Source organism: Cervus canadensis, chromosome 13, assembly GCF_019320065.1.
Source record: "Cervus canadensis isolate Bull #8, Minnesota chromosome 13, ASM1932006v1, whole genome shotgun sequence".
NCBI classification, from domain to species: Eukaryota; Metazoa; Chordata; class Mammalia; order Artiodactyla; family Cervidae; genus Cervus; species Cervus canadensis.
In genome coordinates, this window is record NC_057398.1 from 3,108,285 (window position 1) to 3,133,924 (window position 25,640).

The 25,640-nt window shown below is 41.9% G+C and overlaps 1 protein-coding gene across 9 annotated transcripts in view; it reads right to left on the reverse strand.

Annotated features, from left to right (window-relative positions):
* PTPRC (protein tyrosine phosphatase receptor type C) overlaps positions 1 to 25,640 on the reverse strand; it is a 123,061-nt gene that overhangs the window by 8,698 nt on the left and 88,723 nt on the right. For all 9 annotated transcript variants that reach the window (XM_043484959.1, XM_043484961.1, XM_043484967.1 and 6 more), the window contains 13 exons: positions 17,950 to 18,058; positions 17,308 to 17,342; positions 14,942 to 15,051; positions 14,302 to 14,392; positions 14,134 to 14,210; positions 11,865 to 11,901; positions 11,670 to 11,767; positions 10,688 to 10,813; positions 8,679 to 8,836; positions 7,990 to 8,125; positions 5,905 to 6,054; positions 2,619 to 2,709; positions 1,279 to 1,412 (listed from right to left, as the gene is read on the reverse strand). In XM_043484959.1, the coding sequence (XP_043340894.1) occupies positions 1,279 to 1,412; positions 2,619 to 2,709; positions 5,905 to 6,054; positions 7,990 to 8,125; positions 8,679 to 8,836; positions 10,688 to 10,813; positions 11,670 to 11,767; positions 11,865 to 11,901; positions 14,134 to 14,210; positions 14,302 to 14,392; positions 14,942 to 15,051; positions 17,308 to 17,342; positions 17,950 to 18,058 (1,352 nt within the window). The remainder of the gene's footprint in view (positions 1 to 1,278; positions 1,413 to 2,618; positions 2,710 to 5,904; positions 6,055 to 7,989; positions 8,126 to 8,678; positions 8,837 to 10,687; positions 10,814 to 11,669; positions 11,768 to 11,864; positions 11,902 to 14,133; positions 14,211 to 14,301; positions 14,393 to 14,941; positions 15,052 to 17,307; positions 17,343 to 17,949; positions 18,059 to 25,640) is intronic.

Genomic DNA, 25,640 nt, shown 5'->3' on the forward strand with positions numbered 1-25,640 from the left:
AACTAACAAGTTTTTCCCTCCAAAAATACCATTTTTCCCTTTGTAAAGCTTAATGTGATTATTTTTTAAAAAGCATCAGTTCAGTTCAGTCGCTCAGTCATGTCCAACTCTGCAACCCCATGAATCGCAGCACGCCAGGCCTCCCTGTCCATCACAAACTCCCGGAGTTTACTCAAACTCATGCCCATTGAGTCAGTGATGCCATCCAGCCATCTCATCCTCTGTCATCCCCTTCTCCTCCTGCCCCCAATCCCTCCCAGCATCAGGATCTTTTCCAATGAGTCAACTCTTCACATGAGGTGGCCAAAGTATCGGAGTTTCAGCTTCAGCATCATTTAAAAAGCATAAGCATTTCAAAATTGTCTTCATCATGCCTCTAATTTATGTTTATATATTTTTCTGCTAGAGACCCCTGGTAGCTCAGCTGGTAAAGAATCTGCAGGCCTGCGGTGCAGGAGACTCCAGTTCGATTCCTGGGTTGGGAAGATCCCCTGGAGAAGGGATAAGCTACCCACTCCAGGATTCTTGGGCTTCCACCAGCTCAAAATCAGCCCACAATGCGGGAAACCTAGGTTCAATACCTGGGTTGGGAACATCCCCTGGAGGAGGGTATGGCAACCCATTCCAGTGTTCTTGCCTGGGGAATCCCCATGGACAGAGGAACCTGGCAGGCTACAGTCCATGGGGTCACAAAGAGACAGACACGACTGAGTGACTAAGCTCAGACAGCATTCTTCTGCTATCTTATAACTAATATTCTATGAATATGTACTTTAAGAAAAGTGGGAAAAGAAATAAGCTCAGCTTAGTGAATATGCAAAAAGTATTTACTGAATTAAAGTTCCTTGCTTAAATTCTCAGTATACTAAAAAAAAAGGTATGGGACACAGACTCACTTAAATATTCAGAAAATCTGAATGAAAAGTTTTTAACTATACAAATACGCAAACTTGGATGGGTATCCGAGAATATATAAACATTTTCAAATATTTGCTTTTGCTAAAATTTCATTATTTTTCTAATTATTTTATAGTCATATTTGTCATAAATTGTAACTAATAGTATTGTTTTATATCAACTCATTAGGCTTTAACATCTAAGTATTGCAATAAGTTAAGATACAGTATTAAAAATGGAAAATTTCATGTCAGTGAATACATAGATATGGTCAAGTTCATCCTTCTTTTATAAAATCACTTAGTGCGTGGCCATAAGAACATACGCATACTTTTTTTAGAGGTGGACCTCGGGCTGGGTTTGGGAATGGTGGGGACTTACCATGACAAAGGAGGCATTGATGTATCTGCTTATCTCTTCCGAGTCACTGTCTTCGTCCGAGGACTCATCCGAGTCTTGTTCACTCTCCTTGCTCGTTTCCAGCTCGTGTTTCAGGGCCACTCTGTTAAAGTCATCTGTGCAAAATAAAAATAAAACTTAAATTTTATTTAAAAAATAAATAAATCTCTGCTTGACTGTCACGTGGAAACCAGAAAGTCATTTAGAAGTAATAGATCGCATTATGTGTACATATTGATCTACATGGAATGAGATCCTGTTCCATTCTCATTGATTAACAAATTATTTTTTAAAACTCTAATAGAAAGGTGATCGATCCCAAGAAAGTCTCAGGAAAAAACATAGGACACAACTCTATGTCATAATGTTCCATCTGATTATTCAATATTTGATACATATACTTCAGTTTTCCATGAAATAGCATCAATCTGATGGATAAAAATACATCTGTAAGTTAATAAAATACATACCTTAAGTAAAACCTAATGTTTCAATTATAGCTTATTAACAGTAAATTAGCAAGCTTAATTAAATGAATACCTCAGATAAATAATTATTTCATTGAGAAAAGTATTTAGTCCACAATTTCTTGCTGTTACTCAATTTCATTAATTTAAAATAACCTGATCAAAGGATCTGATTAGTTATATCACCATCAATTCCATTTTTTAAACTGTATTCATAAGGACCTCTTCAGAAATTAATCAAACCATGCATTGATCCAATTTATTGGGTTGTCTATCTTGGGTTATATTTTCTCCACATGTTAGTTTTAGTGTATGAATATTTATTTAGCAACTGAATAAAATTATAGTTGTATAGGTATGGTCCTATCAGTATACTTAAATAGCAAAAGATGCATGTTTTGATCTGTTAAACGTGATGATCAAGAGTTTATAGTATATTTCCTGCCTACTTTTAACCTTCCTGATGTAAGGATGAGATAAACATAAAACGTAAAGGGAACAAAAGGATGTAACTTTGCTACTTGGCAATTACCCTGGAGTAAATAACTGCAATAAACCGACGATGAGAGGAAAGCTGTAAAGAGAACTTGCCCTTTCCCCAGCTTAAGAGGTTGCGTCTTTCTGAAAACCCATTTCTGAACTAAGAAAACACTGGCTACAGTCTCTCCTCCCAAGTCCCCTGTAAGTGTTCGGGGTTCAATGTATTTGCTGCAACTAAAATTCAAAGAACCTATAACTATTCTCTGCTGTCAAGCAAATGTTGAAGTTGCTTCCCAAAGGTTTGCGTGTATGTCTCACATTAAACAAATTCAAAGAACTTCACCATGACACAAAAGATAAAAATAAACTGCATACATGGAATGATGTTAGAATTCCTGTTTTTACTCTTATTTTCTTCTTGGTTCCCAATATGCTGTGTCCTCCAGCTCCTATAAGAAGGAAGTCTCTGAAGGAAAGAAATAGAAAGGAAACACCTTTTAAAATGTAGTCACTAGTTCAGTTTATTATCGTAGCATAAGATGTTCTGTAAAGAAACGAAGTTAAGTTTTGTGAAATTTACATACATTCCCTAAGGTCCCAATGTTTAAGTTTGTCCCTGATCTTTTTTTTTTTTTAAACTATTCAGGTCTTAAGTACTTTGACATGGTGAATTTGAACATATGCAATTATATAACAGAATATGTTTCCCAGTGAAGGGGTGCTAGATAGTAAAAAATGTATGGTTTGTTCTTTTATAAGTTAAAAGCACTGTACAGATATTGGCCATTCTCCATGTGGCAAAAACAATGTTAAATTATTTTAAATGACCCAAAGTCAATTCTGCCCCAGGATAAAGCATGCACAGATGACTTGGCTCATGCTTTGCATAATCAACACCTTATTTCTTTAAGCCCTCCACACTCTCTTCCCCTCTCCCTCCTGGTAGCTAATCAGTTGGCAAGAGCTGCCGTATCTCCGGGTGAAGCTCTCAAATCCTTCTGCGTTTCTCTCCTCCTGCTCAGGACACTTCCATTTCTCACTTGAAAACATCAGCAGTCTCTTCACTGGCCTCTTCACCTTCAATCTCACTTGCTCTAATCCTTCTAGAACTCTCCGGTTTCTGGCAGCTTCCCGTCCTTGTCAGGAAGGAGCCAACATCCGCACAGCGCAGGCAGCCTCTCTGGAGGCGGCCCTGACTGCCTGCAGGCTCACCTCCTGCTGGGCCCTCTGCACTGTGGCCAAACCAGCCTCCTCCACCTTCGGAGGGGGCCAAGCTGTCCTTTAATTCTCAGGACACTCGCAGGGGTGTTTTCTGCCTGGACTACCCTTGACCCTTTTTGTCACTCTGCTAACTTCTACTTGCCCTTTAGATATCCGTTCAAAGGTCAGTTTCTACTGGAAGCTCTCCCTGCCTGCAGCCTTTTCTTCCTAATAAATAACTTAAACAAATATCTGTCAAGTGGATAAATAGCCTAGGCTGAGGGATCTCAACACGCACAGTTGAGTACCATTATACTCACAGTTACACACACTCAGTTATACACACTCAGTGGAAAAGATCCTGATGCTGGGAAAGATTGAAGGCAGGAGGAGAAGGGGACAACAGAGGATGAGATGGTTGGATGGCATCACTGTCTCAATGGACAAGAGTCTGGGCAAGCTCTGAGAGTTGGTAAAGGTCAGAGAAGTCTGGTGTGCCTCAGTCCATGGAGGTACAAAGAGCTGGACATGACTGAGAGACTGAACAGCAACAAAAATACAGATATGTGTATGCACATACACGTGTGCATGCATATACATTATGAACACATTTAGAAAAACTATGGTGCCTTCTTTCAAACTCAATACAGCACTTTGTTTCAAACCATACTCATGTCTTCACCTCCTATAATTTTCCTCCAATCTTCAGCCATCCACAGTCTCCACTCCATTTTTGTAGATAGGTTTCATTCCAAAATACGCATCACTTTAAAAGTTATGATTTCCACCATACCTGCTATGGAAAATTACCCCTATTCTTCCTAGCCATTTATTCTAGCACCTCCAATTCAGTAACTTGCAATCCTATCAAAACCTTTAACACACTGCTTTTATGACTTTCTCATTGTACTGCATGTCTTTCTGTGGCTCATATGCTCTTTATTGACCACCCACCCTAAATCATTCACTTGCAAGCACCCTCAGCTCCTTCACCACCCAACTTTCAATTCGTCACTTTAAAATATCCTAGATGTGCTTAACCCAACTACACACAGCCTCTAACCTCAAGGTTACTGCAGGAAACAAAAACCAAAAACCGACTGACTGACTCTCTCGGAAAATTCATGACCATAAATTTCAAAAGATCCAACAGTAATTTCTGGCCACCCCACCCTTTCACCTGGGAGATGACTTTCCTTCTTTGATAGAACTATTTCAAATCATTTTCTCTTTCTTGAGCATGAACTCTTCCTTATGACTCACTTCTGCCCCACCCCCAAACTCTCAACCAATAATCTTACTTCATATGCTCTTAAGAAAGACAAGGCAATTAGACATGAACGGCCTCAATGTTTCATCACTAATCCACCAGCCAGCCTCCATCTCTACCCTTACTTTCTGTCTCCCTGTCTGCCTAGCTGGAATAATTTCACTGTTTCTATCAGAGCTGTGGTTACCACCTGTATGGATCACACTCACCATCCATGTCCACATATAAATCACTTTGATTCTTGTGCTTAGAAGCACAAGCTCAATCATATTTGCTCAGTCAAGAATCTACCCTTTCTGTTAGTGACTTTACTTATGAATTTTTAGATTAAATGTATAGTATTTCAAACAGTGTCTGTGAATATGGAGTACAGTGGAGTTAGTGAATTAAATGCAGTGGAAAGAGCAAGAATAAAGAAGCACCTCTTACTGAAGACCAAGCTGGTAGTCTGCTGGTTTTTCCATCAGAGGACAGTCTTCAGGCGGATCATGTTACTTGGTGACTATCTCAAGCCCCACCCCTACACCACCCCAGCCCCACTCTGATCCAAAACATTAAATGACTCTGCATCTGATTAAAAGCATGTTCCTGGTCTTATTGTGAAAACTTCTAAATTGACCAGTTTGGTAGTTCACAGAAAGATTCGATAAACTGAAAATCAGATGAAAGAGAAAACTAGCAAAAGCTTTGTGATGACTGGACAACTCTCTGAAATCACAGTGAGCCACTTCCTAGGTTAGTTTTCAGAGTAATTGCCTAATAAATAGGTTAGGACACACGTATTTATCCTTCAGTTTCTGTCTACCAGCTCCAGCCAGTTCCCGCTCCTAAGTCATCATAAACTCCTATAATTATTTCCTTTACAAACCAAAACCAGATGTAGTTGTTAAAGGTGAGATGCTACGCTGCCTTTGGCGGGCCAATTTTGTGGCTATATACTATTATTTTGACACTTTATTTTATACCAGGTTAACGAGGAATGGTTAACATGTTGGCCGCAGTGTCAGATTTCTAGATTTAAACAGGTTTCCTACCTAATAGTTTTGTGCTTTCAGGCATTTCTCTTAAACTCTCTGTGTCTTAGTTCCCTCATCAGTGCTCCATGTTACGGCAAAGCCCGAATACAAGAGCCAGGCCACGCGTACAGGTCAGAGCTGGGAAACAGACAGAGGTCCAAGTGGGTGCTGTTACCTGGAACTCAGCCTCCAGTGGGGAAGGCTCACTGGGTGGGTCTCTTTTCTTCATGTTAGACAGGTATGGGTGTAACTCAGACAGGCTCACTTCTGTCTCCCCAAACTGATTGTACTCCACCAAGGCCTGGTGAATCAAGATGTACTGTGCCTGTCATTTCAAGGAAAGATAGAGACAGTTAATTTATCATTTACAGCCCAATGAATCACATTTAAATAAAGTACACATTCCCCATGTTTGGTTCATCTGGAGACAATGTATGGAAGAGAACATTGGTATCTGCCACATTTAAATAATCTGGAAGTTGGCACTCACAGTTCTCTGGGAAATGAGTAAATTCCATCTCAGATTATTTTGCCAGGAAAAAAAAACAGCTTCACAAATAGATTAGGCATCTATAACGTAGGTTATAACTTCTATTTTATTCCTAACAGTTAAAAAACACTATCTGTTACTTCCTCCCAGGACTAGTGTTGAGTTAGTAAGTTAAATTACTAAGATATAAAACTATAAAGTTCCACATTGTATCTGAGAGGAAAAAAAAGCAAGTTGATATTCCATAGAACACAGTTTTTAAAAGCTTTCTAGCACCTTTTAAAATAGAGATTATACAAAAGAATCTGCCTGCTTTGTGGGAGACCCAAGTTCAATCCCTAGGTTGGGTAGATCCTGCGAAGAAGGGAACGGTTACCCACTCCAGTATACCTGGGGCTTCCCTGGTGGCTTAGATGGTAAAGAATCTGCCTGCAATGCAGGAGACCCAGGTTCAATCACTGAGTTAGGAAGATCCCCTGGAGAAAGGAATGGCAACCCACTCCAGTATTCTTGCCCAGAGAATCCCATGGACAGAGGAGCCTGACAGGCTACAGTCCACGGGGTCACAAAGAGCTGGACACGACTAAGCAACTAACACACATACAAGAAAGCATAAAATACCAAACCCAGATTTAACTATTCTTAAACTTTTACCATATTTGAATTGCTTTTAAATAAATGACATATTTCTGATAAAGCTCAAGCTTCTTTAGCACCACCTCTATTTGACTGTATCCTTCCATTCTATGTTACTTTGCCACAGGAAATGGTTCCTTCTTTTCTGGCGGACAATCCATTTTAAGGCTTCTACAATAGCATGCGTGTATTTATAAACACCGTATTTCCGTGTCCTTTCTTAACAGTTACATACATCGTACTGTATGTTTATCTGGTGACTGTATTTGCTCACTGCTCTCATCTAGCACCTGCCCACACTGAGAGCTACAGACCGATCAATCCCTCCAACTGCGGCAGGACATGGTGTACAGAGGCCCCCTCCCATGTTCTGCTGGCCTACGCCCACACTGATACACATCTAGAAGTTTTCCATTTTTGTTATCCTAGCAATGTTGAATTCAGTGAACATTCTTGAATGTGTGTCTAGTTGTGCAGATTTGGAAATGCTTCTCGATTTGGAAATGCTTCTCTTGGGTGCATGCATATATATGTGGAATTTCTGGGTCAAGTGCAGACATTCTCGAGAATAATATTCATCAATTACAATTACTGACTACGTGTGTGTTCCAGGGACTTGTGTAAGTGCTTTACTTGGATGATCTTTTGTGTCTTAACTCTGTAAGGAAAACACTATCATCATCTCCATTTGGATGACGTCACTGAAGCACAAGAACTTTAAAAACTGGTTGAAGAGTGCATGGTATTAAGAATAACCATCACAATTTGAAACTTCTAAATCTAGTTCCAAAAACTAGACTCTTAACCACTGTACTGTACTATTATGTCTTCCTAGGTTTAATTTTATGAAATGCTGACAAACTCAGTTTTGGCATTTTTAATTGTTTCCCAACGGAGGATGTGTAAATGGTATCTCATTATTTTTTAACATATACTTTATAGTCATCCTTATTCCACAGTGTTCTCAGCCATCAACACAAAATGCTTCTAACTTGATCGGTGCTTTAGTTTTCAGGAAATGGAAAGAAGCTGTTTGAGACTGAGAGCAATTTGGATTTCCTTTAAGGTTACTACTCCCACCATGAGAAAGATTTAAGTCGGAAGCTCAAAGTGAGGACCGTGCCTAGAACGTACCTCCACCTGAACCATCAGGCACCTCTGTCGTCTGAGCTTGACGACATAGCCATAGACATCCACCTTGTTCTCCGCCTCCAGGCCTTCCAGCATGGCATCGATCCCGATGTAGGTGCCTGTGCGCCCAACACCAGCACTGACAAAGCAAATGAATGGAGGAAAATGAACAGAAAAGCCCAGAAGTGCCTCCCGTCTCCCTCCCCACCCCACCCCTCTAGGTGATCCAGAGCCCCTGTTTGAGTTTCCTGAGGCACACAGCAAATTCCCGTTGGCTGTCTAGTTTACATATGGTAACGTACGTTTCCATGTTACTCTCCCCATGCATCTCACCCTCTCCTCCCCTGGCCCCACCTCCATAAGTCTGTTCTCTCTCTCTGTTTCTCCATCACTGCCCTGTAAATAAATTCTTCAGTACCATTTTTCTAGATTCTGTTTATATGTGTTAGAATACAGGATTTGTGCTGAAGTTTGACAGAAAACAGCAAAATTCTGTAAAACAATTATCCTTCAATTAAAAAAAATAATAATAATTTTTTTTAAAAAGCCCAGAAGGGTTAGTCAGGGGAAACATCATAACCTTCTTCTCATAGACCTTCTGGAAGCAACAGCTGCCAAAGGGGAGGGTGGCCCCGACAGCCCCATAGGCGCGGGGTGAACAGCCCTGGTGCCTTGGGGAGGTCTTCACGTACCTGCAGTGCACCACGATGGGGCCGCTGAAGAAGTTGCTGAAAGCGTTCACCCTCCTGCGCAGCTTGAGGAGCAGGTGGGGGTCTTCGGGGACCCCGTGGTCCGGCCAGCTGGTGAACTGAATGTGAGTCACTGCCCTTCCATTTGCTTTTTCTTTTCTCTAGTCAGGAGATAATATTTCTTTTAGATGATTTTTCTTTTTAACTATGGAAAGTAAGTAGGTAGAAGGGAGGGCCAGTACAAAACACTTCTCGTGCAAGTTTTTTTTTTTTTTCATTCATGATTGCATTTTCCTCTCCAAAGAACAGCTAGGAACTGAGACATCATGCAGGGATGGCATGCACTAACAGGTAAGCAATTACTTACCAGGAAGGTAAGTAATGTATGCCAAGTGTAGCTGAAACTGCTAGGAACTTTCATGCTGCCAAGCCCAAAACAAAGTAAAAACACAAGAACACACACACAAAACCAGGGGCTGGTGGATGGGATTGAAAAGAAATAAAGTAAAAACCACTCTCACAACAGCTTGGAATACTTCTTCTTGGGTAGCCAGACAAATAGGACTATCATCATAGGAAGAAAGTCTGATTAGTTATTTGACTAATGCTGTATTTCTCATATTAGAAATATCAGTTCAGATAGTAGAGAGAGAACTGGGGAAAGTCAGCTCCAGATTACTGCTCATGCTTGTCCCAATTTCAAGGCAAGCACTAAAAGATGCATGATTCATAATCTCTAACCAAGTATGAAGAGGAACTGCCAACGTGGTTGGATGTCTTTTTCAGATCGGAAGTAACCGAGCTAATGAGGAAGAGTAATGTCAGACTAATCAATGTAACCAGATTGGTGTCGGCCTCTACACATCACCCCGATCTATGACTGGTCCTTCCTGGCTCCAGTGCATCATATATTCAGCCATGAACCACTGGCTTCACAGCCCTCCCAGGTCACAGTTGTTAGTTGTTAGTGATGCTGTAAGACTTTAGAAGGCCGTAGGAGAAATAGGCAACTGGTATTTTTTTTTTCTTGCACAAAATGTATCTAGATCATATGGAAATACAATTCAAATTACTGAGAAAACTTCCAATAAATGGAGTTGAGAGAAACTATCAAACTTCTCTATGTGTGTACATGTGTGTATTATTCGCTCAGTCGTGTCTGACTCTTTGGGGCCCCAAGGACGGCAGCCCGCCAGGCTCCTCTGTCCATGGGATTCTCCAGGCAAGAATACTGGAGTGGGTTGCCATGTCCTACGCCAGGGGATCTTCCCAACCTAGGGAATCTCAGTATAAAGATCTCCATTTTTAATACCTTTATTAAGATATTTTCACATTCCTTTAAACAGTAAAAGCTTTTATTATAGTCGTAGAGTTGTGAAGTCATCACCACTAATTATAGGGTATTTTCATGACCCTACAGAAAAACCCCATACAGATTAGCAGTCATCTCTATTCTTGCCCCACCCACCTCAGTACCAAACAATCACTAACCAACCTTCTGTCTCTGTAAGTGTGACTAATCTAGACTTTTCAGATGAGCAGAATCATATAATAATTAGTGGGAAAATCACCATTTTAACAGGCCACACTGACCACTTTTTTTCTGACCTAAATATTTTCTCTCTCCTACACAGTTAGAACTTTAGACTTCTTACAGTAGTCTCTATGCCATTGTATAAATATTCTTTCCATAATGGTAATAAACCTACTGAGACTAAGGACCATTTTTATCACTCATTCAATAATTCGGTCATTCATTTAACACAATTAATGAGTTCTTTCCATTGCAAGGGTCACAACATTATAAATACTTTGGATGCGATGTGGACAAAGATCATCTTCACTGTGACTTACTTGACCTTGGTGGCTTATTGTTTTAACCAACTCTTCCCCCATGTAGTTCATTAAAAATAAAATTTCCAGGTATATTTCAATGTCTCACATTGACTATTCCACAGTCACATTTTATACTAACAGTATGAAGATTAAAATTCTATCAAAACCAAACTCACATTTCCAACAGTCAGCTTCTGAATGATGTAATCCGGGCATCTTTTGTGCTCGTTGATCTCCACAATCACATCTCCATAAACCCGGCTGCCCTCTTCCATTGACGGCCAGTACTCTGCACACTTGTTCTATGTTTAAAAAGCCATTGAGCATTTAAGTTTCTCATTTAAATGAATTTGTTCACTAAACACTCTTTGTAAAACAAAACAAACAAGAAATGTGCTCTTTGAATGTCTCAAAACATTTTTCTGTCCCATTTCACTGGGATGCTTGAAAAGTATTCCATTTCCCATGAAGTGCCCAGAAGGTTTTCCTTAATTCTACCCAGCAGATGATCTTCCCAGGCTTAGCTGCATATTAAATGGGGACGTGCTTGGTGGTGAGCAAGAAATTCTGTGGTTGCATGTGGTTAATTTCAGGCTGTGATATGCGGAGGTTTTCAGGCTTCCTAAAGTCATGTTACATAAATTACCATCTATCTCCCCAAGGTCAGCATGAAGGTCAATGTGTTTCAAGTATTCACAAGTACTTGTAAAACCAGCTCATAGAAGTGTACTGAACTTGAAATAATACTGGAACAAAACAGGAATCCCATGGGAGTCCAGCAATTAAGCAGAAACATTTAAATTTTACTCCTATATACGTAGATTTGTATCCTCAGTTGTGAAGTCATGTCCGACTCTTTTGTGACCCCATGGACTGCAACCTGCCAGATGCGTCTGTCCATGGAATTTTCCTGGCAAGAATACTGGAGTGGGTTGCCATTTCCTTCTCCAGGGACATATATTTATATATGTACATATTTTATCCTTCTATAGGTATGAAAATTGAAATCAAATGTTCAAAGAGAGAACTGTCTGTTTTGTCATCAAGCACATACAGATGTGACGTTTTGAAATGCAGTCCAACCCTCTCTTTTCCTAACATCCAGCCTCCACCTGGTGAGTCCTAGACCTTCACCCTGAGAACCTTCTGGGTTCCTACCTTGTTCCCTTCTTCACAACGAGTGACCATGACAATAACCGTGGCTTTCTGCTCCCAGATCATCCTCCAGAAATCATCCACAGTCTCATCCCTGGGACCTAGGCGGTAAACAAATAAAAACTTGTAAGAAATACCCTTTTAAAAGTGCTAAAAAGAATTTTTTCAAAAAGAATATCAGACTACCAGAGAAATTACCTTGTGCTGCAATATATTTCCTGGGTTCTTTGAAACCCTGCTCAAGGCAGACAAAAAGAAATATCATTTACTGAATGTTCAATTATTCATTTACATGCAGAAGTGTGAAGTGAGGAGGTTGCTTCAAATCTGTCATTTCTTGAGTGTGTATTTCCTGAGCAGTTTCAAATTATAAGGGGGAGTTTATTAACTCATGATCAGTCATTTAACTGTGCCAAACATATTAACATTTACAAACAATATCCATGACCGCATGTGTCTTTGTGATATACCCTAAACAAAGCTGAAAAGTACGTAGGTTTTAGCTCCATCTGGGATGGTGGAGCAATTTATAAGAGTAATCAGGCATTCCTACATTTTATATCCTGTCAAGCTTTAAAGCGCCGTCTGCCACAATTTAATCCTCCTTACCAGCCATAGAGTAACTTCGGGGATTTTTACTCAATTTCTTTCAATAACTCATCCTGAGATTAGCCTCAAACTTCTGCCTTTTATCTAGTGCCAGGATATATCAGTGATGGTCTAGGATCAGCCACATTATGTATTGTCTACAGACGTGTAGCCATGGGCTTCAGAGCTGAGGAGCTTTCACAGAGGTGGCGTACCCTGTAAAACCCCAAAAGTTGCTATCTGGCCCCTTACAGAGAAAGCCTGCCAATCTCTGCTTTCACAGAGTGACATTTTATGTATCCAAGATATATATTTTAGTTAAATTAAACATCATACAGAACAGTGTGAATATCATGGCAACATTTTTGGATAAGCGGTGGGCAACAAATATTGCTGTCTTCTGGTTTGTGTATAAAGGAATTCTCAGTGGATAAATAGGAAAAATGTGGTGGTGGTTTAGTTGCCAAGTCGTGTCCAACTCTTGCAACCCCACAGACTGCAGCCCGCTGGGCTCCTCTGTCCATGGGATTCTCCAGGCAAGAACACTGGAGTGGGTTGCCACGCTCTCCTCCAGGGGATCTTCCCAACCCAGGGACTGAAGCAGGTTTCCTGCATTGCAGACAGTCTCCTACATTGCAGACGGATTCTTTACTGACTGAACCACCAGGGAAGCCCCAAAACAACATAAAGGTTACCTTCTGAGATGGGTGGGGGTACTACCTACATGGCGGGTTGGGTGGGAGGGAGTTTTTATAGTGTCTCTGCATTTTTTAATTTATTTTGTAATGGGGTATAGCTTATTGACAGTGTTGTGTTAGTTTCAGGTGTACAACACAATGATTCAGTTATACATAGATGTGTATCCACCCCCATACAAAACAAAAAGTTTAAAAAAAGAAAGGTGTTCATATTTCCTTCAGGGACAGTAAAATAATCTGGCACGCTCAAGAATAGTAGTGGTAGCATTAGTCGCTCTTTGCGACCCCACAGACTGTAGCCTGCTAGGCTCCTCTGGCCCTGGGATTCTCCAGCCAATACTGGAGTGGGTTGCCGCTGCCTTCTATAGAGGATCTTCCCGACCAGGGATAGAACCCAGGTCTCCTCTGCTGCAAGATAATCTATGATAAAAACTGAAGTTTAGGATTAACATATATACATTAGTATATATAAAATAGATAACCAATAAGGTCATGCTATATATTCTGTAATAGTTTCTCTGTATTTTTATACTGCTTAATTTTTTTAATTTTGTGTGATGCATTACTTATTTAACAATGGTATAATAAATTACAATTTTAAAATATTTTGGATAAATTAACCATGTACAATATCCTCAGACTTTTACTAACTAAACAAGGGCAAAGTAACAAATTACCCAGTGCCTTCCAGTCCTCACCTCCATGGTGAGGTGCAAAGGCAGGATTCTTATGAGAAATACACACACAGATAATTTAGGTGATATATAGCACACGACAGGCACCAGAGTGTTTTGATTCTTATTATCATTTTGTTGGGAGAGAAAAACCCTATATTAACTAGCAGTGATAGTAAATAATAAACAACTGTTCTTGCAAATATTAGTGATGTTGTTGTTCATACCAGTGACATTGATGGGCTTCCTTCAAAGCATTTCAAATAATATTTCTAAAAACTTGCCATGACTGGACATACGTATATGTTTAACTGACTCACTTTGCTGCACACCTAAACTTACACAACACTGTTCATCAACTACACTGCAATAAACTCTTTAAAAACATAAAAATTTGCCATGACAAAGATGGAGCTGAATAGAATGTATAGACACAAGAAAAATGAAAATGGTCAGTGACAAAATGGTGAAGCTGTAAAACCTGGCCATTATGCACTTCTTACTCACATCAATATAGCTGGCATTTATATAGTTTGATCCTGGATCTCCATTTATGTCAGAGAGTTCAACACGGTTGTAGTCATCTGCTCAAGGAAAAGGAATATTAAATAAGTGAAATAATGAATAATCAAGTAGCCTAAATGTATGGGAATCCAATTCTCAATGAACACTTACAGGGAAGGATATCAACATAGCGGTTTTTGTTCTGGTTAAAGGATTTTCGAGCATCCTTGATGGAAAACTTGCTAAATACCCGTGGAATGCTCTGAAAGACACAAAGATCCTTCGGGTCAGAACAGATTGTAGAAAAACCACTTCCCCTCACCACTTATCATTCTGAACAAATGAGACATCCTGGTACGTATTTCCTTTACCCTGGTGAACAAGCTGCATGTGGTAATTGAAATGAACATTATTAGGAATTATGCAAAAAGCCCTCTTTAAGAAAATGAATGACGGACTACTTGGAGAATAAATCCCATGAGAGCAAATTCAGCAGGAATTGCTCTGCCACTTTCAGATTCATTATAAAACACACTTGGATAATTATCTGGAGCACAAGGACACATCAGCCAAATGTGTTTCTGGACACGACTTCGTAACTAGTACTCATTCACTGAAGCAGCATTACCTAGTTTTACGGCAATACATCTCTCTACTGGTCTGCAAATACCTGATAATAATAGCTGCTTTGACTCCACTGCACTATAATGTGGGATAAACTATCAAGGCCAACAGCTACACAACACATTTAAGACGGATCACGTTGGTGATGGAGTAAACTTTCTCGTCTTATGGCAAGAGGAGCACCCACCTGAAACTCAGCCAGGAAGAGCCTTGCTTCATCCGCGATCTTTCGCTTGTAAGTCTCCAGCAAAACATCTGCATGGATGGGCTCCACGTTCATCAGCTGCTTCTCATCATCTTTAAACACATTAAAGGTTCATGGCTGGTATCACATCTCTCTTTCCCACGTCCATACACATTTCATTAGAAGCAAATCTTGGGTTAAGCCCTGAGTGTTCTTCCTTCTCACACACAGTCCACCTGGAACATGTCACTCACACAGAGATTAACCTGTAAACCTATGACATCTAAATTTGGGGCTCTAGTACTCTTCTGGTCTTTTATGTATTAATCTTTCCCACTAACTCTCAGGTCTTCCACCCAGTTATCCCAGAAGGACCCCAAACTCAAGATGTTCAAAGGCATCTCCCCTTTATTTTAGCATCTCAAATCTCAGCAAATGGGGCCACCACTCCCAAAGTCACCTAGCAAGCAAACTTCCAAGTGACCCACGATTTCTCCCTCTGTCCTTACATCCAACAGGTCACCGTGTACCTTCCACATCTTCTGCCCAGGGTCACGCTCGGGACCCCTCCTCATCCACGTGACGACCCATCTCCCTGCCTCCAGTCTGTACCCATCCTGACTGACTTTTGAAACTGCCACAAATTCATCTTCTGATCCACAAATATGAGCATGCAACTCCACTTGCTCCAAAGCTCACACTACTGTTTGTGCTCCATAGTCTACAGGTTAAAGTTTCACTGGTTAACGTGATATATGAGCACTTTTTATAGTATCATGTGACTCATCTCAGCCACAGTTTTCTACACTCTTGCTCTACATCTTAAGCACGAATATTCGCCAAGTGCATCACAGAGGTTCCCCCCATGCCTCCATTCACACTGTCTTCTCTGCAGAGAATGTCCCTCCTCACTGTCTATCTGCAATAACAGATTTCAGGCCAAGTATCACCACTGTAAGGAGATCTAGGGTTACATTTCTTTGTTGCATTATATGCATTTTATGACAATTACTATACTTACCTATATTGTATATTTTTAAATTTTATCTAAGTTATTGTGAAATATTGTAAACATATAAATAAGAGAATGTGATGACTACCCTTATACTCAGAACTTGTCTTAATGTCATAATCTTGACTGTAAACAGACTGTGTTCATTTTTCACGCCACCAGTGTATGAAACTCAATATATACCACACTTGCGGAATAACTTACTAAAGAACAAGATATATTAAAGTAAATAGCTATAATTGCATATGGATACTGACAAACACTGCTTCAGAATCTTAAGAGAATATAAGTTGTGACATATGTTGAAAGTTATGTTCCTCCTCCTATCCATGTACATCTAGCAGCATTTCTTTTAGTATCCATGTTAATGTCCCCTATTTATTAGATGAAGAAAAAAGATGTCCATTAGGCTTATGTTTAGCTTTTTGACTGTGGAAATCTTCTATCCCATCACAACTATCAAACTGTCCACGTACAGCTGTCCTTTGGGTGGTTAGAGCTCCCGGCATTCATTCATTCTGACCTAGGGCCACCTCTGAGGATGTATAGCATTTGGATAAGTTCTGACCACTCCAAGGGGCAATCTGTGGCAACTCTGAGATAAACGCTCCTGGAGCCCTTCTGAGACAAGTTAAAACCAAACAGAGGAGTTCTGAAATGTTTCTTGAGTATGCAAAACCAAATCATTTTCTTTATTATAAACACAGTTTCAACTTCTTAACCCCATCCCCTTTTTACTGGATCAAAAAACACATTTTTAAAGAGAATTGAAAGAAGTACTGTGAAAGTTTAAAAAAAAAAGAAAGAGAAAAGATGAAATGTGCTTTCATCTCGTAAGTCAGGTTGCGACCTTTTGTCATGTCTGTCCATGTGTCTTTAGTGGGAACGGCCCCCACCCCACCCTTGCAGGGACGTGAACACACTTGCCACTTCCCTGTCTGTGTGTCTGTGTGACTTTCCATCTGCTCTTCCATCACTCTCTCCTTTGTTGGTCTAATGGTCCCCCACCACCTTAGAAGACCTAGCTCCTTGCCTTCTGCATAGACAGCTTTCTATCTTCCATCTCTCTACAGCACCGTACACACGCCATGATCACGGCGCCCGTCCAGTTCTGTCACAGTTGTCCACTAGTCTGTCTTCCTCCACTAGACCCTAAGATTTTAAATGCAGAGTCTCTGACCTGTCACCGCCATAGTTTCAGGCACGCTTTGAGAAGGTACAGATCCTTGCTGGTTAAATAAATGCATCAATGAATTTAAACTTTATCACAGGGGAAGTCCAGGTTAGATTTTTAAAGTGTTGAATTATTATATAAAACAAGGGAGATATTTGCCAGTGAAAAAACGTGCACACTTACCCCTTTCAACTAGTTCCTGCTGCTCATCTAAATTGCTGTAAAGATAAGAAATGTAAGTTTGCATACTCTTAAGAAACAGAATTCAGTTGGCAAGCAATTTATATTTAATGAACGTCTTGAGGGAAGGAGGAAGTAGAGATGGGGAGGATCAAAGGGAAGAGGGGAGGGGGTAAGAAGGCAGAATGGGTGGGGAAGGAGGAGGAAAGTAGGGGAGGAAGGAACCACCCATGGGTGGTTGGTCAGTCTCAGAGAAGCGATCGCAATTTTTTATTTGGAACTTCTTGATTTTCATAAAGGGTAGTTGTTCCTGGCCAGAGGAATGTACGTGCTTCCCCATGTACTTCTCTCCACTGTCACTTCTGGATACCTATGACCCACTTTGCACTAAAAGAACAGACACATTCTTTTCATTGGTTGTTACTAAAGGCAATCTATCCCATTATTAGTGAACATAGAAAAAAATAATGTTTCATATAAACCAATAAGACCATAGAAAAGTCTTTCATCAAAGGTTAGTGATGTCCTAGACTTCTTACTGTCATCTCTTAATTCCACTTAATCGGTTCCAAGTTGGCCTCATAAATGGGACTTACATCATTATAACTATTATTACTATCTTTTCATTTTAAAATCAACTCTTACCTGGATCTTTTCTTATGCAGATCATAGATTTTATAGAGAACAATGAGCAGGGCTATTGATGTCACAATAATCAGAAACACCAAAAATATGATGACTGCTTTAACATTATCTAATGAGAAGAAATGAGAAGAAATGAGAAATGAGAAAGAACACATGAAGAGAGCATACTACATCAAATATGTTGCTGGATTCTTTGAGAAATCACTTTTAAAGTACCTACATTTTAACATTTTCATTTCTTTTGTAGTTTTAAAAAAATATACTTTTTATAATGAGAGCAAAGACAGGATGCTTCTGATTTTGTAAGTCTTGCCCATATCTTTCCCATTTATTGGTTCAGAACCAGTAAAATGTTTCATATTTTAAGAATGCATAGACTATAGAAGAGCAATTCTCTTCCTTTCTACTAAATAATGTCCATTTATGAGACACTATCATTTACTATCTTTCTTTTGGTCACTCCATTTTGAAGGACTCAAAGAGGTAATCTAGTTATAATTCTCAGAGATAACCTCCTATAGTTTAACTTTATGTGCAAAACTAGCTAGCTTCTTAAGGGGATCAGAAAGGTCACTGCCCCACATGAGATAAACCTGCTTATTGAGGTATAAAATCAATTAACCACAGGACAAAATTATTTTAGTCTACACTTGATATTATGAATTTTCACAAAGGTTTAATGTGAAATCATGTCCTTTCTTGGATGAAGGGCAGAGAAAAGAGACTTTATTGGAAATATCTCTTGTCCTGAACAAGTAGGTAACACTGTTCATCTATGGTGAAAGTCCAGTGAAATAATGTGGAGACATCAGCGCCTCAGTCCTGGATACAGACTGCTTGGGTTCCCAGCCTAGCTCCACCACTTCCTGGCTGGGACCTTGGCCACAACGCTCATTATCTTTGTATCTCCATCCCTAATTAGTAAATTGAGGCTAAGTTTGATTCACAGTAGACATTTAGCATAGTGCCGGGACATAGTCAGTATTAATTATTCACTATTCACCCAAAATATTTTGGGTCTTAGTGTGTGCCACTGATTTAAGTATTTAAGATGTCTCAGAGAACGAGACAGACAAACATCCTTGTACTCATGGGACTGACATTCTGGGAGGAAAGACAGGTAACAATATACTCTATAAACAAGCGAACAGTGAAATAGGTTGGAAGATGATGAAGACTGGAGCGTCAGCTACACGGCGCTGGAGCAACTGTAAGGAGATACCCCATGTCCAAGGGCAGAGAAGCCTCAGCAAGATGGCAGAAGGGGAGAAATCACGTTTAGAATCAAACCCCATTCCCGCCAGAGACTCTCAGAGGGCAGACTGAAAACCACAATCACAGAAAACTAACCAATCTGATCACATGGACCACAGCCTTGTCTAACACAATGAAACTATGAGCCATGCCGTGTGGGGCCACCCAGACAGACGGGTCATGGTGGAGAGTTCTGACAAAACGTGGTCCACTGGAGAAGGGAATGGCATACCACTTCAGTATTCTTGCCTTGAGAACCCCGTGAACAGTACGAAAAGGCAAAAAGATAGGACACTGGAAGGTGAACTCCCCAGGTCGGTAGGTACCCAATATGCTACTGGAGATCAGTGGAGAAATAACTTCAGAAAGAATGAAGAGATGGAGCCAAAGCAAAAACAACACCCAGCTGTGGAGGTGACTGGTGATGGAAGTAAAGTCTGATGCAGTAAAGAGCAATATTGCATAGGAACCTGGAATGCTAGGTCCATGAATCAAGGCAAATTAGAAGTGGTCAAACAGGAGATGGCAAGTGTGAACATTGATATTTTAGGAATCAGTGAACTAAAATGGACTGGAATGGGTGAATTTAACTTAGATGACCATTATATCTACTACTGTGGGCAAGAACCCCTTAGAAGAAATGGAGTAGCCATCATAGTCAACAAAAGAGTCCAGAATGCAGTACTTGGATGCGGTCTCAAAAATGACAGAATGATCTCTGTTCGTTTCCAAGGCAAACAGTCAATAACACGGTAATCCAAGCCTATGCCCTGGACAGTAACGCTGAAGAAGCTGAAGTTGAACAGTTCTATGAAGACCTACAAGACCTTCTAGAACTAACACCCAAAAAAGATGTCCTTTTCATTATAGGGGACTGGAATGCAAAAGGAGGAAGTCAAGAAACACCTGGAGTAACAGGCAAATTTGGCCTTGGAGTACAGAATGAAGCAGGGCAAAGGCTCATAGAGTTCTGCCAAGGGAAAGCACTGGTCTTAGCAAACACCCTCTTCCAACAACACAAGAGAAGACTCTACACATGGACATCACCAGATGCTCAACACTGAAATCAGATTGATTATATTCTTTGCAGCCAAAGGTGGAGAAGCTCTATATAATAGCAAAAACAAGACTGGGAGCTGACTGTGGCTCAAATCATGAACTCCTTATTGCCAAATTCAATTAAACTGAAGAAAGTAGGGAAAACCACTAGACCATTCAGGTATGATCTAAATCAAATCCCTTATGACTATACAGTGGAAGTGACAAATAGAGTCAAGGGGTTATATCTGATAGACAGAGTGCCTGACAAACTATGGATGAAGGTTTGTGACATTGCACGAGAGGCAGGGATCAAGACGACCCCCAAGAAAAAGAAATGCAAAAAGGCAAAATGGTTGTCTCAGGAGGCCTTACAAATAGCTGCAAAAAGAAGAGAAGTGAAAAGCAAAGGAGAAAAATAAAGATACAGCCATTTGAATGCAGAGTTCCAAAGAATAGCAAAGAGAGATAAGAAAGCCTTCCTCAGTGATCAATGCAAAGAAATAGAGGAAAACAATAGAATGGGAAAGACTAGAGATCTCTTCAAGAAAACTAGAGCTACCAAGGGAACATGTCAAGCAAAGATGGGCACAGTAAAGGACAGAAATGGTATGGACCTAACAGAAGCAGAAGCTATTAAGAAGAGGTGGCAAGAATACACAGAAGAACTATAGAAAAAAGATCTTCATGACCCAGATAATCACAATGGGGTGATCACTCACCTAGAGCCAGACATTCTGGAATGCAAAGTCAAGTGGGCCTTAGGAAGCATCAGTACAAACAAAGCTAGCAGATGTGATGGAATTCCAGTTGAGCTATTTCAGATCCTGAAAGATGATGCTGTGAAAGTGCTGCACTCAATATGCCAGCAAATTTGGAAAACTCAGCAGTGACCACGGGACTGGGAAAGGTCAGTTTTCATTCCAATCCCTAAGAAAGGCAATGCCAAGGAATGCTCAAACTACCACACAATTGCACTCATCTCACATGCTAGTAAAGTAATGCTCAAAATTCTCCAAGCCAGGCTTCAACAGTACAGGAACTGTAAACACAGATGTTCAAATTGGATTTAGAAAAGGCAGAAGAATCAGAGATCAAATTGCCAACATCCGTTGGATCATCGAAAAAGTGAGAGAGTTCCAGAAAAACATCTACTTCTGCTTTATCGACTATGCCAAAGCCTTTGACTGTGTGGATCACAAACTGTGATCAAACTGTGGAAAATTCTGAAAGAGGTGGGAATACCAGACCACCTGACCTGCCTCCTGAGAAATCTGTATGCAGGTCAGGAAGCAACAGTTAGAACAGGACATGGAACAACAGACTGGTTCCAAATAGGGAAAGGAGTACGTCAAGACTGTAAATTGACACCCTGCTTATTGAACTTCTGTGCAGAGTACATCATGAGAAATTCTGGGCTGGATGAAGCACAAGCTGGAATCAAGATTGCCAGGATAAATATCAATAACCTCAGATATGCAGATGACACCACCCTTATGGCAGAGAGTGAAGAGGAACTAAAGAGCCTCTTGATGAAAGTGAAAGAGGAGAGTGAAAAAGTTGGCTTAAAGCTTAACGTTCAGAAAACTAAGATCATGGCATCTGGTCCCATCACCTCATGGCAAATAGATGGGGAAACAGTGGAAACAGAGATACACTTTATTGTTCTGGGCTTCAAAATCTGCAGACAATGACTGCAGCCATGAAATTCAAAGATGCTTACTCTTTGGAAGAAAAGTTATGACCAACCTAGACAGCATATTGAAAAGGAGAGACATTATTTTGCCAACAAAGGTCCATCTAGTCAAAGCTATGGTTTTTCCAGTATTCATGTACGGATGTGAGAGTTGGACTATAAAGAAAGCTGAGCACCAGCACCAAAGAACTGATGCTTTTGAACTGTGGTGTTGGAGGAGACTCCTGAGAGTCCCTTGGACTGCAAGGAGATCCAACCAGTCTATCCTAAAGGAGATCCATCCTGAGTATTCATTAGAAGGGCTGATGCTAAAGCTGAAACTCCAATACTTTGGCTACCTGATTAGAAAAACTGACTTATTGGGAAAGACTGATGCGGGAGGAGAAGGGGACGACAGAGGATGAGATGGCTGGATGACATCACCAACTCAATGGACATGCGTGTGAGTAAGCTCCAGGAGTTGGTGATGGACAGGGAGGCCTGGCGTGCCGCAGTCCATGGGGTTGCAAAGGGTCAGACACGACTGGGTGGCTGAACTGAACTGAACGGAACTGAGAAGGTGAGGAGTTAGCTGGACAGTATCTGGGGGATGCCCGTTCAGGCACTGGTGTGATTAGGTGTGAGCCTGGAGGCAGGAACACACCTAGCATAAGGAGCAGCAAGAATCCCCTGAGGCTGGAGTCGGGTGGGGGAGGGATGGGCATCAGGAGGTGCAGCTGAGAATGTGGCTGGGAGGCAGCAGAGGGCACGGGTAAGACTGGAGGGGCTTGCAAACCATCTAAGGTCACACTGGTGTGTGTGTTTGTTGTTTTGCTGCACCAATAAATTTGTAGGATCTTAGCTCCCCAGTCAGGGTTTGAGCCCACACCCTCCAAAGAGAAAGCACAGAGTGTGAACCACTGGACCTCCAGGGAATGCCCGCTGACCTTGGTTTTTGAGTTAAATGTGTACCACCAGCAGGATTTTGATTAGAGGAGTAATAAAGTGTGACTTGGGCATTATACAGATTTTTATAACCCCCTTGTTGAAAGTACCATCATCCAGGCAAAATATGAGATGAGGCTGGCAGCGCTAGTGTTAGGAGAAAGTAATCCAACAGCACCACAATCACTGAAGACCACGAAGGCTGTGCGGAGCAGCCCTCAGAGGGAAACAGAAACTCAGTTTGGGATCTGAGAGTCTGAAAGGACAGGCGGACACCCAAGGGGAGGTGCCAAGTAGGAAGCCGGCTAGAAAGGATCTGAGACTGGGCAGAGGGCCTCCAACAGACAGCTGTTGCTTAAAGCTGTGAAGACTGAACGATTAACCCGGAAATCAAAAGTGGATAGAAGTCCCAAGACTCAGTCCTGAGACACTCAGGATTAAAAAGTAGGAGGCAAAGATGCAGCCGGCAGAGGGACTCGCAAGTGAAGCAGGATGAAAGGGGTGTTGCTGTTGGCAGGTGTGCGGGTGAAGAACTAGGGCGGCAGCGGAAGAGGAAGCAGGGTCAGAAGAGAGATATCGGCTGCTGCTTGTTTGCTTTTGACAACGGCCCGCCGGCGAGACCTGCCCAGCCGTGGAGGGAAACGGTGACCCAGGAGAGAAAGAAGAAAGCTGGTAGTCATAGATGTTGGTTCCAAGATCAAGGGATTCCTGAGTACTGGCAAGACAGCGATTATGGTGATGGATTACGAACTGACGTTGGGCATGGTGGGAGTCCTAAAGGAAATTGGTCCTGAATATTCATTGGAAGGACTAATGCTGAAGCTGAAACTCCAATCCTTTGGCTACCTGATGCGAAGAACTGACTCATTGGAAAAGACCCTGATGCTGGGAAAGATTGAAGGCAGGAGGAGAAGGGGACGACAGAGGATGAGATGGTTGGATGGCATCACCGACTCGCTGGATGTGAGTTCGAGCAAGCTCTGGGAGTTGGTGATGGACAGGGAAGCCTGGCGTGCTGCAGTCCATGGGGTCACAAAGAGGCAGACATGACTGAGAGACTGAACTGAACTGATGGTGGGAGTGGAGGACCTTTATCTTCATCAGGGTTCACGACCGCTGCTGTGCCGCTGTGCTTCCTGAAGATGGGCCGAGACCTAGCGTTCTTACTCTTGTAGGTGAGGAAACAAATTCAACCCTCCTAAATCATGTTTCTAAGGCAATACAGAAATTATCCATTTGAGGTGGGGGTGGGCTGAGAAGCCTGGGTGTTTTGAAGGAAATAGGTGGTGAGGAGAATTTCCAGATAGTGCCCAGGGTTTCCAGGTCTTGGTTATCTCATCAACCACCAAGGTAGGCACTACGGTGAAGGAACTGTGCAGAGCGAATTCCAGCCTCGAGCCAGCGGGGACTTTCCTGCTGGAAGATACCGAGACTGTTCTGGGTGAGCATGACCTAACCATGACCCTTAGGCACTGGAAGGACTCCCCAGGCTGTCTGGAGCAGGTCAGGTGGAAAGAACACGAGGGGCTTCTGGGAGCTGACTGCAAGCCCTGGTCCCGGGACCCCAGAGGAAATCAGGTCAGCGGTCCCACCACAGCAAGAAATAGGATTCCGCCAACCTGGATCGATCCTGGAAGCATTTGTATGCATATTCTCCAGATAAAAACTCATCCTGGCTGACATCTAGGTTTCAGAAGACCCAGTCACATGGAGCTGGAACTCTGACTACGGAATTGTGAGCTAATAAGTCAATGGGTGTGGTGTGAAGCCGCTGGTTTAACCCATTATACGGCAAGAGAAAACGAATACACAGCCATCTCTTGTGCTTTTGGCTGGAGACAGTCTGTGGAGCTGAGGGGAACAACTCCTCCCTGCCCTGCTCCCCTCCTCTGCCCGAGGCTGGCCCTGGCTAACTCTTGAGCAGACCTATTTTCTCTCGTTTGCTGTTAAGTGTGTCCAGGTAGGAGGTAGGAGGCATGTAAGGGTAGGAGGCATATCGATCACAGCTGGGTCTGGTATTTTCCACCCCATGAAAGACCCTACATTCTCTTCTCCAAAGTCCTGGCTGGAGGTTGGTCGTCATCCCAAATTCAGGAGCCGCCTGTGGAGCTCCGCGGGGAGCTTTGAATGAGTGCATAGACCAGGACTCTGCCCTCGACAAGAACATAAACATCCCCAGGTAGAGTAAAAACGGACCTAGAGCCCAGCAGACAGAGTGAAGTCAGTCAGAAAGAGGAAAACAAATAATGCGTATCAGTGCCAGTATGTGGAATCTAGAAAAATGGTACAGACGAACCTCTTTGCAGGGCAGGGGTAGAGATGCAGATGTAGGACAGACAGGCGGACACCAAAGATCGGGGAACGAACTGAGAGCCGAGCGCTGTCACAGGGAGATGACCAGCGGGAAGCCGCTGTACGCGGGAGCTGGGGGTGGACCGGGAAGCCTGCCCAGCTCAGCTCAGCTCAGGCCAGCCCAGCACTCTGCGATGACCGAGAGGGGTGGGTTGAGGGGTGGAGGCCCAAGAGGAAGGAGATGCACGCGTGCATACGGCTAAGTCACTTCACTGTACAGCAGAAACTAACCCACCAACCATGAAGCAACTATGCTCCAATTTTTAAAAATGATTAAGAAAATAAGCAATGTCTGCTCAGTTATGCCACAGCCACTTGGGGATCTGTCACGGCATCCACCACTGTCTTAACTGATCAATACTGCTCACTCATCCCCCACTGACCGAGCAAATGCCATGCTCCCTACAACCATGACGGTCTCTGGGGA